This window comes from Schistocerca americana, chromosome 2 (assembly GCF_021461395.2).
Source record: "Schistocerca americana isolate TAMUIC-IGC-003095 chromosome 2, iqSchAmer2.1, whole genome shotgun sequence".
NCBI lineage: Eukaryota > Metazoa > Arthropoda > Insecta > Orthoptera > Acrididae > Schistocerca > Schistocerca americana.
Window position 1 is genome coordinate 1,002,283,765 of NC_060120.1, and position 14,005 is coordinate 1,002,297,769.

At 45.5% G+C, this 14,005-nt stretch overlaps 1 protein-coding gene across 1 annotated transcript in view; it reads right to left on the reverse strand.

Annotated features, from left to right (window-relative positions):
* Window positions 1-13,004, reverse strand: part of LOC124596303 (SET domain-containing protein SmydA-8-like) — a 293,663-nt gene extending 280,659 nt beyond the window's left edge. Inside the window, exon 1 of the mRNA XM_047135407.1 lies at window positions 12,892-13,004. Within this exon, the coding sequence (XP_046991363.1) occupies window positions 12,892-12,915 (24 nt within the window). The 5' untranslated portion in view covers window positions 12,916-13,004. The remainder of the gene's footprint in view (window positions 1-12,891) is intronic.
* Between the last annotated feature and the right edge of the window lie 1,001 nt (window positions 13,005-14,005).

Here is a 14,005-nt window from a genome sequence, read left to right on the forward strand (position 1 = left end):
CTGTGTGTTGAAAATGGTTCAAAGAACACATATCGATAACGTTATGAGGGGTAGAATACTAGGGCGACTGGAGGCTGGTCAAAAACACCAGGTCGTAGTATGGGCGCACCATGTGCCACAAAGTGTGATCTCAAGATTACGGCAACGATTCCAGCAGACAGGAAACGTCTCCAGTCGCTACACTACGGAACGACCACAATGTACAACACCACAAGAAGACCGATATCGCACCATCAGCGCCCGCAGATGGCCAGGGAGTACTGCAGGTAGCCTTTCTCGCGACCTTACCGCAGCCACTGGAACAGTTGTCTCCAGACACCGTCTACAGACAACTGAACACACATCGTTCATTAGCGCGGACATCTGGCAAGGTGCATTCCACTGACCCCTGGTCACAGGAGAGCCCGTAAAGCCTGGTATCAAGAACACAGTACGTGGCCATTGGAACAGTGGTCCCAGGTTATGTTCACAGAAGAGTCCAGGTAGAGTCTGAACATTTTTCATCTGGCGTGAACCAGGAATCAGATATCAACCCCTTAATGTCTTTGAAAGGGACCTGTATGGAGGTCGTCGTTTGATGTTTTGGGGTGGGATTATGATTGGTGCACGTACACCTCTGCATGTCTTTGACAGAGGAACTGTAACAAGTCAGGTGCATCGGGACGTCATTTTGCACCTTCCTCCTGATGGATGATAACGCACGGCTCCTCCATCGTGGAGGAGTAGCTTGAAACAGAAGATATCAGGCGAATGGAGTGGCCTGCCTCTTCTCCAGACCTAATACCCATCGAGCACATCTGGGATGCTCTCGGTCGACGTATCGCTGCACGTCTTCAAACCCCTACGACACTGCAGGAGCTCCGACAGACACTGGTGCAGGAATGGGAAGCTACACCCCAGCAGCTGCTCGATCACCTGATCCAGAGTATGCCAACCCTTTGTGCGGCCTGTGTACGTGTACATGGTGATCATATTCCATATTCGGGGTACATTCACAGGAAACAGTGGCGTTTTGTAGCACATGTTTCCGCACGTTTTCTCTACTTATCACCAATACCGTGGACTTACAGATCTGTGTCGTGTGTGTTCCCTATGTCCCTGTGCTATTAGCGCCAGTTTTGTGTAGTGCCACGTTGTGTGGCAGCACGTTCTGCAATTATCCTTAATTTATGAGCATGAGTGTACGAATGCTACATATTTCAATTTTGTTCTGTCACAATGTTGTCCTCCCCCTTATCATGACAGACATTCTCGACGAGTTTTCAGGACCTTCCGACTTTCGGTTACCTTCATTACAATCAGGTGACAAAAATCACGGGATTCGGCCAAATTTGTGTCGGACCTCGTTTTGGCCGGCGTCGTGCAGCATCTCGACTTGTCATGGACTGAGCAAGTCTTTGGATGTCTGCTGGAGAAATATTGAGCCATGCTGCCTCTATAGCGGCCCATAATTGTGAAAGTATTGCCGGTATAGGATTTTTATGTTCGAAATGACCTCTCGATTATGTCCCATGTCAGGCGATCTAGGTGGCCAAATTATTCTCTGATTGTCCAGAATGTTGTGCAAACCATTTGCGAACAGTTGTGGCTCGGTGTCTTGGAGCATCATCATAAAAAAGTCCATCATTCTTTTTTATGAACAATAGCTGCATGAATAGCTGCAAGTGGAACCATTTCCAGTCAATGATGGATTAAGACGGACCATAGCATCCAGTCCGTTTGTGTGTGTGTGTGTGTGTGTGTGTGTGTGTGTGAAATCTTATGGGAACTGCTAAGGTCATCAGTGACTAAGCTCACACACTACTTAACCTAAATTACCCTTAGGACAGACACACACACCCATGCCCGTGGGAGGACTCGAACCTCTGCCGGGACCAGCCGCACAGTCCATGACTGCAGCGCCCCAGACCGCTCGGCTAATCCCGCGCGGCACCACCAGCTTGCACAGAGCGTTGTTGACAACTTGGGCCCATGGCTTTGTGGGGTCTGTGCCACAGCCGAACCCTCCCATCAGCTCTTACCAACCGAAGTCGGGACTCATGTGACCAGTCTACTCTTTTCCAGTCTTCTAGGGTCCAACCGGTATAGTCACGCGCCCAGGAGAGGCGCTGCAGGCAATGTGTGCTGATAGCAAAGGCACTCGTGTCGATTGTCTGATGCCATAGACCGTTAACGCTACATTTCACCGCACTTTGCTAACGGATACTTTCGTCGTACGCCCCACATTAGTTTCTGCGGTCTGCTTGTCTGTTAACACTGAACTCTACGCAAACATCGCTGCGTTGTCCGATGTGAGAGGTAGTGCCTAAAATTTGGTATTCTCGGCACACTGAATCTCGGAATATTCAATTCCCTAATGACTTCCGAAATGGAATGTCCCATGCCTCTAGCTCCAACTACCATTCCGCGTTCACAGTCTGTTAATTCCCAACGTGCGGTCGTAATCCCATCGGAAACATTTCACATGAATCACCTGCGTACAAATGACAGCTCAGCCAACGCACTGCCCTTTCATACCTTGCTAAGAGATACTACCGCCATCTGTATATGTGCATATCGCTGTCTCATGGCTTTTGGCACCTCAGTGTATTTCATGACAGAATGCAAAAAAGAACTACAGCAATTAGGGCGTTATCGAGCTGTTAACTCTGCTTGAAACGTGAACGAAGAGCATTCCGGATACAATATCGATGTTAACAGAACACTACACCAAGTAAAAAATTGTCCGGCCGCTGTGGCCGAGCGGTTCTAGGGGGTTTCAGTCCGGAACCGCGCTGCTGCTTCGGTCGCAGGTTCGAATCCTACCTCAGATATGGATGTGTGTGATGTCCTTGGGTTAGTTAGGGGACTGATGACCTCAGATGTTAAGTCCCATAGTGCTTAGAGCCATTTGAACCATTTGAACGTAAAAAATTGCGCACAGAATGCCGCTACGGCATTGGCTGGTAAGAAATAGTAATCGACTACTTGCTACGGTATTGTAATGTCGAGTACACAGCAATGGCCGCGGGCTATTAAAGCACGTAGTTGTTTGCTAACTTTGCTTACGGAAAACTCACGGAGGACGTGACACAAGCGTCAGCAAGCGAATTCAGATGAGAAAGTGAGCCGCGCCAGGCAACGCACGCTTTACAGCCTAGCATCTCGTCATATCTCGTAGGAACGCCACGAGTGTCCGGTTCCAAGCAGTAACACACGTTTTCCGCGTGGAAGAACGTCGGGATTTTACATCATTAAGATTTTTAGAAAACAAACTCTTTGTGGATGTACTGTAATTTTCTGAAAAATATCATGTTCCCCGTGATGACTCAAGTCACTTCTAAGTAAACTGTTTTGGATGAAGAACCAAAAAACTATTTATGAGACTGAGACACACAATGATTCTTCGATATACACCAGAGTTCAGCTATATTGCAGTAGCGAAAAATGCTCTTAGCTGTAACGGAAATCTACGTGGTCAATTGAATAGAGATGACAACGTCCAGATCAAATTACTGCAAGTAATTTGAAATCGAAAAACGTCACTAGAGTTACAATGTGGAGGGAAAAACGGCGACGAAATTGAGGAAGAATGTGTGCAAACGTACTTGCAAAATATTAAAACCTGAGAAAGTCGATGATGTATAAATCATAGGAGGGAATTGATTAGTCTGCTCCAAAGAATAAGAAGTAAACACCAATTTGTTGACGTAGATAAAAGTGCAGTTAGTGGGAGTTTTCTGCGCTGCTACATAAAGTAAAGATAGTAAAACTTAAGCTAAAAACTCAAACAGTTGTCCAGTGAGATTTACTTTTCAAACGTAATATTTAAACGAAAGAATGTACGATGAAGATGTAGTGTGTATTGTTAGGTTTATTAAAAAAATGAAGCAACATAATTCACAACGCTAGCGACGTATTTACACGCTGTGAATAAATTTTAGGAAACGTACTAGTGAAACGTAATGACGAAGAAAAATGTCGATCAACGTTTAACAACTTCTACCGTGCAGTACGTGATAGACACCCACTTGCGCGTTTGCTGTATTCATGTCTCTCTTTCCTGGGCGTAAAAGGACTGTAGTGCCAGCAATTGCCTTGTCAGTTACAGTGAAAAGCCAAAGAAACTGGCACGCCTGCCTAATATCGTTTACAGCCCCGTGAGCAGGCAAAAGTGCCGCAACACGACGTGGCATGGACTTGATTAATGTCTGAAGTAGTGCTGGAGGGAACTGAAACCATGAATCCTGTTGGGCTGTCCATAAATCCGTAAGAGTACGCGGGGGTGGAGATCTCCACTGAACAGCACGTTGCAAGGCATCCCAGGTATCCTCAATAATGTTCATGTCTGGAGAGTTTGGTGGCCAGCATCTACATCTACATCTACATCTATACTCCGCGAGCCACCTTACGGTGTGTGGCGGAGGGTACTTATTGTACCACTATCTGATCCCCCCTTCCCTGTTCCATTCACGAATTGTGCGTGGGAAGAACGACTGCTTGTAAGTCTCCGTATTTGCTCTAATTTCTCGGATCTTTTCGTTGTGATCATTACGCGAGATATATGTGGGCGGTAGTAATATGTTGCCCATCTCTTCCCGGAATGTGCTCTCTCGTAATTTCGATAATAAACCTCTCCGTATTGCGTAACGCCTTTCTTGAAGTGTCCGCCACTGGAGCTTGTTCAGCATCTCCGTAACGCTCTCGCGCTGACTAAATGTCCCCATGACGAATCGCGCTGCTTTTCGCTGGATCATGTCTATCTCTTCTATTAATCCAACCTGGTAAGGGTCCCATACTGATGAGCAATACTCAAGAATCGGACGAACAAGCGTTTTGTAAGCTACTTCTTTCGTCGATGAGTCACATTTTCTTAGAATTCTTCCTATGAATCTCAACCTGGCGCCTGCTTTTCCCACTATTTGTTTTATGTGATCATTCCACTTCAGATCGCTCCGGATAGTAACTCCTAAGTATTTTACGGTCGTTACCGCTTCCAATGATTTACCACCTATGGCATAGTCGTACTGGAATGGATTTCTGCCCCTATGTATGCGCATTATATTACATTTATCTACGTTTAGGGAAAGCTGCCAGCTGTCGCACCATGCATTAATCCTCTGCAGGTCCTCCTGGAGTACGTACGAGTCTTCTGATGTTGCTACTTTCTTGTAGACAACCGTGTCATCTGCAAATAGCCTCACGGAGCTACCGATGTTGTCAACTAAGTCATTTATGTATATTGTAAACAATAAAGGTCCTATCACGCTTCCCTGCGGTACTCCCGAAATTACCTCTACATCTGCAGATTTTGAACCGTTAAGAATGACATGTTGTGTTCTTTCTTCTAGGAAATCCTGAATCCAATCACAAACCTGGTCCGATATTCCGTAAGCTCGTATTTTTTTCACTAAACGTAAGTGCGGAACCGTATCAAATGCCTTCCTGAAGTCCAGGAATACGGCATCAATCTGCTCGCCAGTGTCTACGGCACTGTGAATTTCTTGGGCAAATAGGGCGAGCTGAGTTTCACATGATCTCTGTTTGCGGAATCCATGTTGGTTATGATGAAGATTTGTATTATCTAAGAACGTCATAATACGAGAACACAAAACATGTTCCATTATTCTACAACAGATTGACGTAAGCGAAATAGGCCTATAATTATTCGCATCTGATTTATGACCCTTCTTGAAAATGGGAACGACCTGCGCTTTCTTCCAGTCGCTAGGTACTTTACGTTCTTCCAGCGATCTACGATAAATTGCTGATAGAAAGGGGGCAAGTTCTTTAGCATAATCACTGTAGAATCTTAAGGGTATCTCGTCTGGTCCGGATGCTTTTCCGCTACTAAGTGATAGCAGTTGTTTTTCAATTCCGATATCGTTTATTTCAATATTTTCCATTTTGGCAGAAGTGTCCAAACTCAGAAGAGCGTTCGCGAAGCCACTCTGTAGCAATTCTGGACGTGTGGGGTGTCGCATTGTCCTGCTGGAATTGCCCAAGTCCGTCAGAATGAACAATGGACACGAATGGATGCAGGTGATCAGACAGAACGCTTACATACGTGTCAGCTGTCAGGCGTATCTAGCTGTATCGGGGGTCGCATATCACCCCAACTGCACACGCCGCACACCATTACAGAGCCTGCACCAGCTGGAACAGTCCCCTGTGGACATGTAGGGTCCATGGATTCATGAGGCAGACTCCGTACACTTCCTTCGCGCGATACGATTGAAAACGAGACTCGTCCAACCACGCAACGCGTTTCCAGTCATCAACAGTCCAATGCGAGGTTGACGCGCCGAGGCGAGGCGTAAAGCTTTGTGTCGTGCAATCATCAAGGGTACACGAGTGGGCCTTAGGCTCCGAAAGCCCATATCGATGATGTTTCGTTGAATGGTTCGCAGGCTGACAGACTGAAATCTGCAGCAATTTGCGGAAAAGTTGCACTTCCGTCACGTTGAACGATTCTCTTCAGTCATCGTTGGTCCCCTTGTTGCAGGATCTTTCTCCGCCCGTAGCGATGTCGGAGATCTGATGTTTTACCGGATTCCTGACATTCACGATACACTCGTGAAATGGTCATACGGGAAAATCCCTGCTTCATCGCTATCTCGGAGGTGCTGTGTCCCATTGCGCGTGCGCCGACTATAACACCACGTTCAAACTCACTTAAATCTTGATAACCTGCCATTGTAGTAGCAGTAACCAATCTAACAACTGCACCAGACACTTGTTGAAATTAAAATTTAAAACAATCTTGATCGCATTCTTTTTTTTATTGGAGTGAGTGACGGTTTCGACTCTTTCATAGAGTCATCTTCAGACTCCAGAACGGTGGATGGACACTGCCAGCAGTTACACGAGCGTCGAGGGTAGACGCAACTCGTCTGGCAGTGTCCATCCACCGTTCTGGAGTCTGAAGATGACTCTATGAAAGAGTCTAAACCGGTCACTCACTCCAATATAAAAAAAAATTGCGATAAAGACTGTTTTAAATTTTAATTTTAACAAATTTTAAGATCGCTGACTATGTTTTCAAAAATTTTATAGACACTTGTTGTCTTACATAGGCGTTGCCGACTGTATCGCCGTATTTTGCCTGTTTACATATCTTTGTATTTGAATTAGCATGCCTTTATTGGCTTCTTTGGCGCTCCCGTGTAGTAGGAAGTGCAGCTCCTAATGTACTCATGTACGTAAACGTCATCTAAGTAGTGCTGAGAGAGCGGAAAAATGTGCCCCGCGTACAGGTCAGTACGTTGTTTAGGCGTACTAATTAATCTGATACACATAAAATTATACATTAAAAAAACAGACGCTGTTAGGTGTTTAATCTTTTCGGAGACGAATCATATGAAAATGGGAAAGCTGGAGATGGTACCTTCCAAAAGCAGACTCCTAAAATGCCAAGAACCATAGGGAGTGGCCATATAAGCAAAATGAAAGTGGGACATTGTGAACTAAAAGAATCAGATACACTCGGAAAGAATTTGGCCGGATATGTAGGCGAATTTGCAGACTGAAACTCTGAAATGTATTATCCATATCGTAGTAATGTACATCTCTTGGAACACTCGTAAAATTTGCCGGCCGGAGTGGTCGAGAGGTTCTAGGCGCTACAGTCTGGAACCGCGCGACCGCTACGGTCGCAGGTTCGAATCCTGCCTCGGGCGTGGATGTGTGTGATGTCCTTAGGTTAGTTAGGTTTAAGTAGTTCTAAGTTCTAGGGGACTGATGATCTCAGACGTTAAGTCCTATAGTGCTCAGAGCCGTTTGAACCACTCGTAAAATTTACGATTGCAGTTGGGTATAAACAGGATATTTTGTACTTAGTCTGGTACGAAACACACCATTGGAGACCTAATAACGGTAATTGACTAATGCATAACCTGTAAATTATGACTTCCTTTGAATAAAATGTGTGGCCGAGCGGTTAAAGGCGCTACAGTCTGGAACCGCACGACCGGGCATGGATGTGTGTGATGTCCTTAGGTTAGTTAGGTTTAAGTAGTTCTAAGTTCTAGGGGACTTATGACCACAGCAGTTGAGTCCCATAGTGCTCAGAGCCATTTGAACCATTTTTTTTTTTTGAATAAAATGTGGAGTACTAAACTTTAGGAAGTTTAGTGGAAATTTCACATTTACCCCTTCAATGTTTTAGGGTTATCGGCGAAATATATTCAGTACTATTGTTATCACTGCATCCAGGCGATGGACAAAAATGTGGAAGCACCAAAAACACTACATATACACAATGCAGTGCAGGAAATCTGTTGGTATACAAAACAGCGTCGAGTCGTCTCGAAACGGATGAATACAAGTGATGTATAGTTTTCAAGCGAATCTTACACCATTCTTACTATAAAATAATGCTAATTTCATGTAACGATGATGGCGCATGCTGATCGCGCACACTTCTCTCCAAAGTAGACCATGTAGGCTCAATAATAATGAGACCCAGTGACTGTGGTGGTCAGGAGATATGCGAAAATTCATCCTCGTGCTCACAAAGCCAGTCTTGGACGATGCGAGCTACACTGTGATCAAAAGTATCCGGGCACTTTGCTGAAAATGACTTAAGTTCATGGCGTCCTTCGTCGGTACTGCTGGAACTCAGTATGGTGTTCGGCCACCCTCAGCTTCGATGACAGCTTCTACTCTCGCAGGCACACATCCAATCAGGTGCTGGAAGGTTTCTTGGGGAATAGCAGTCCATTCTTCACTGAGTGCTGCACTGAGGAGAGGTATCGATGTCGGACGGTAAGGCCTGACACGAAATCGGCGTTCCAAAACATCCCAAAGGTGTTCTGTAGGATTCAGGTGAGTACTCTGTGCAGGCCAGTCCATTACAGGGATGTCATAGCCGTGTAACCACCCCACCACCGTGCCGTGCGTTATGAACAGGCGCTCGATCCTGTTGAAAGATGCTATCGCCATCCCCGAATTGCTCTTCAATAGTGGGAACCAAGAAGATGCTTGAAACATCGATATAGGCCTGTGCTGTGACAGTGCCACTCAAAACAACAAGGGGTGCAAGCCCCCTCCATGAAAACCACGTCTACACCGTAGCACCACCGCCTCCGAATTTTACTGTTGGCACTACACACGCTGGCAGATGACGTTCACCGGGCATTCAGCATACTCACACTCTGCCATCGGATCGCCACATTGTGTACCGTGATTCGTCACTCCACACAATGTTTCTCCACTGTTCAATCGTCCAGTGTTTACGATTCTTGCACCAAGCGAGGCATCGTTTGGCATTTACCAGCATGATGTGTGGCTTATGAGAAGCCGCTCGACCATAAAATACGAGCTTTTTCACCTCCCGCCTAACTGTCATAGGACTTGCAGTGGATCCTGATGCAGTTTGGAATTTCTGTGTGATGGTCTGGATAGAAGCCTGCCTATTACACATTACGACCCTCGTTAACAGGCGGCGATCTTTGTCAGTCAACGTCCGCAGCTCGTGGTCGTGCGGTAGCGTTCTCGCTTCCCACGCCCGCGTTCCCGGGTTCGATTCCCGGCGGGGTCAGGGATTTTCTCTGCCTCGTGATGACTGGGTGTTGTGTGATGTCCTTAGGTTAGTTATGTTTAAGTAGTTCTAAGTTCTAGGGGACTGATGACCATGGATGTTAAGTCCCATAGTGCTCAGAGCTATTTTGTCAGTCAACAGACGAGGTCGGCCTGTACGCTCTTGTGATGTTCGTGTCCCTTCATGTTTCCACTTTACTATCACATCGGAAACAGTGAATCGAGGGATGTTTAGGAGTGTGGAAATCTCACGGACAGACGCATGACAAAAGTGACACGCAATCACCTGACCACGTTCGAAGTCCGTGGGTTCCGCGGACCGCCCCATTTTGCTGTCTCACGATGTCTAATGACTACGGAGGTCGCTGATATGGAGTACCTGGCAGCAGGTGGCAGCGCAATGCACATAATATGAAAAACGTGTGTTTTTTGGGGTGTCCGGATACTTTTCATTACATAGCGTATGACGCAGGGATTATATGGCGCGCACGCTTCCAGTACGCTCAAACAAGTGTGAATGACTAAGAAGGAAGCGACGGATCATCTCTCTGCGAAGGAACGGGAGTCGGAAGAGACGTTGACGCCATCGTGCTCGAAGAAGCGCCCGGCTTAATTCCGTCTGGAACGCGCCGGAACGGCGTTGCGGCACCTCCCAGGGAGTTTTTTTGAACTTGCCGGAACAAGTCGGCACCGGAGATTTAAAATAGCTCGCCTATATTAAATCTTAACCTAACTGTAAAACGTAACCATAATTTTGCGCTGCCCCGGCACCGGGGAATGATATGGTGAGCATCTATCTACTAAATATCCGTCTGCGTGTCTCATAGCACACCGTGTTTCGTTTTTCCTGTCTCTTCGGGAAGTCGGATTTGTACGTGACCCCTATGAGCCAGGAATATCTTCATCGTCATTCATCGTTAAATGCTTATTTAATTAATACTGGACATGCGTTCGCCGAGCAGCTCCAGTGCAACTGTTTGAGCGTTGCGGCTGGCAGCAGTCGAAAATATGACGTTATAGTTCGTGTGAACTACCGACTTGTGTCAATGTCAATCTGTCGAGCACAAATAGAGAGCTCAGTGACACTGCTACGTGACAGACGGCAGCACCTGCTATTTAAATTAATTTTTGCAGTTTTATTGTTTTGATTATAAGACATTATGTTTTAAAAACCTTAATTTCAGAACAATCTTTCGTAAAAAATAGTTTCTCACTGCAAATTTTATTACAAGTTTCAAAAATCAAAACTTGTGATTTTTTGGCGCCAGGAGGGGAGGGAGAGTGTTGTACGGTTGAAGAGCTGCGTTCTGGCACTTAAAATTTTAGAAATCAGGCACTGGAACAGCGTATAGCAACCGACGCGAAATAGTATTATGCTCATAGAGGCAACCGTCACAGGAGCCTACTATCGAAATATCCTGACGACGTTACGAGGAGCTATCAAGACTAAGCTTCGCGAACTCTGTGCAAGAGAGTGTTTTTTGTCCACGACACAGCCTGACTGCTTCGTTAAGCTATTAAAATTTTGTCTCACTCCACGTGTTTATGGTGCCCAATGACATCTTCCTCTTTCCTCAGATGAAGAAAACATTGCGCAGCAAGCATTTACAGAACGAGGGAGAAGTACTTCTCGAGGTGGACCATTTCCTGAACATCCGAAATTCAGATATCTACAACAGAAGTCTCCACAAAGTCATCCAGTTGGGAAAAATATGAAGCTTTGACGGTTGAATGTGTAGATAAAGACTCAGAAAATCACCGACTTTCAATATCGTAGGTTCTATTTTTCCAGATTATAATAAAAGCTTCTAAGGAAGAATTTTTGAGATAGAATAACTAGCGTTACATTATTTCTAGACAAACCAAACGTACGCGAAATATCTTTGAAATTACCCCAAACATCGTTATAACTAAGTCGTTGAAGCATAGAAACATAAATTCTGAGAAAAACAGACGTTTGCAAAAATCAAATTTATAGACAAACCACCAGTCTCATACGTCTATACTGTTTCTTAACATAGGCTCAACATCCTACATTTCCTTTGAAAAAATAACGTACCCACCTTATGTTACGAAGTATTAATTAATATTTGAGATTTTATTTACAGTTAATGTTAATTCATGAAAACTCCATATTTGGGCTTGTGGCAATAGTGTCGTTTGATAGTTGTAGTTTGTAATTAACGTGAAACTGGATTCAAAACACATACTAAATTCACCACACACACACACACACACACACACACACACACACACACACAAAATTATGACCTATTCCAACACTTCGTGGACCTCGTAGTCATCCTTTTCATTAAGGCCGTTCTATGGCTTGAAGTTCAGATGAGTGGCTGAGACACCTACGATTATGAAGTACTAGGGACATGATTTGGACAAATAATTACATTGTCAACCCTAGATAACAACTGAACGGTGCAGAGCAACAAATCTATACTTTGTGCTTCTCGACGACGCAGCTTTCCAAGAATGTCCATATACCACACTGTTTCGGGAGTCAAGCTCCTATTATCTAGCTGTCCGTGTCAATCCTAGATAAACATGCCCTTAAAAAGCACCCAGAGTCATACAAGTGCATGTTTAAGTAGGTTATGTATGGTTGACTGATGACCTCGCAGTTAGTCCCATAACCCCCGTCAAAAAAAAAAAAAATGGAAATGAGCGTATGGCATCGATGGCCGGGAGGCCCCTATTCGGGGAAGTTTGGCCGCCAAATGAAAGTCTTATTTCATTCGACGCCACATTGGGCGACTTGCGCTCCGGTGATGAGGATGAAATAACACAGCACACAGTCCCCGAGCGGAGAAAATCTCCAACCGGACCGGGAATCGAACCCGGGCCCGCTTGCATAAAAGGCGAGCACGTTACCACCCAGCTAAGCAGGCGGACAACCCCCAACAATCAGTCAATGTAGGGTTAATGCAGACAACCAGATGTGGGAGCTTGACTCCCGAAATGATTACATTCCGAACATTAGTGGCTGTATGCTAAATTAATTATAACGATTATCTTCGCAACTGCTAACTCCAGTCCTTAAGATGGATAACATTGGAATACTTACAGCAAATCATGGGAAGAAAACAGAACTAACTTAAATTTAATGCAAACGTATGACTGGTAAGTCCACGAAATCTGTCGATCATCTCAAATAATTATGCTCTTTGTAGAATCTGAGCAGAATAAAAAGTACTTTAACGCAACGAGTAAAGAAAATCACTCGCTTTACTGGGTTAGGAATAACAGATATTTCTTCCAGACGCCAGCGTATAAAACTGAAAGTAAGGTAATGCGGGATGCGAGTATGCAGAGAAAAAAGATGCTAAAAGATACATTAGTACGGTAGTGCACGCGACTGACCTTGCCCTTCCTCGAGCGATGCATCTCGAACAGCGAAAGTGTTACGACGGCAGCACACGCACAGACACACGGCGCGCGGTGAAGCGTCTCAGGGGACGACCGCGTCGCGATGCGTCCAGACGCCTTCTGGGGCTGACAGCTGCGCCAGGCGCCCACCAGCGTCCCAGGGCGCATGCGCCGTTCGTCCCTCGTCGGTCAGCACGGCGTCGCGCACGTGCGACTGTGGACGCGAGTGCCCTCCCCCTCCCCAACCCCCCTCCCCCTATATACACCCGCGACTGACGGCGCTTCCCCGTAACGCCCGCTATGGAGCTCGGTGGATTAAGCGCATCGCGAAATACGGCGCCCAGAAATATCCCAAAAGCTCTCAGACTCGGGGCTGAGACGGTAGTGTAGCAGCCGTAAGAGATGTGAGAGCTCTGCTTACCTACGTGTCGACAGGATTCAGAGTGCTTCTTGATGGCCGGCCAGTTTGCTACTCATAGAGGCTTGCAAAGTTCTGGCATCCAAAATTTACGCTTGGCGATGGAGGCACTTTTGAGTAAAACTATAAATGTCCTTACTACAAAATTGCTGGCGTAATCACGGTGGTACCGATTTCGGCGTTAAAAATTCGAGCTGCTTCGTAGGGAAAAGACGATTAGAAGTAAGCGATGGAGATATCATAGAAAAGCGTTTGTTTTACGTCAGTTGATATCTCGGTGAGGTTTAAAGTGCAGCAGGTAGGTGAGCTACACCCGGTTCGAATCTCCATGGCGGATTATGGCGGGTTAATTCAAGCCCTTGATACCAGTTCGCCAACTTATAAACAAAGTCATCTTTCAACCCAACTTAACCTACAGGCAACAGTTTATTAAGCAGCAGTCCTTCACAACAAACGACGTTCCAACAAGAATATAAACGCGAAACATATCTAATTAGTTTTTCTGTTCACTATCTGTTTGGGCACGTGATAGTTCACACTTACTAAAAAAGAAAATGGATCCTGACTAAGCTCTTTTTAGTAGGCTGCCGTATGTAAACAGTTCAGCATCACTTATTTCATTACAGAAATATATAAAAAAATATTTTCTATCGAGCTTAAAAAGAAACTCGTAGAGTAACTAAACCCCTC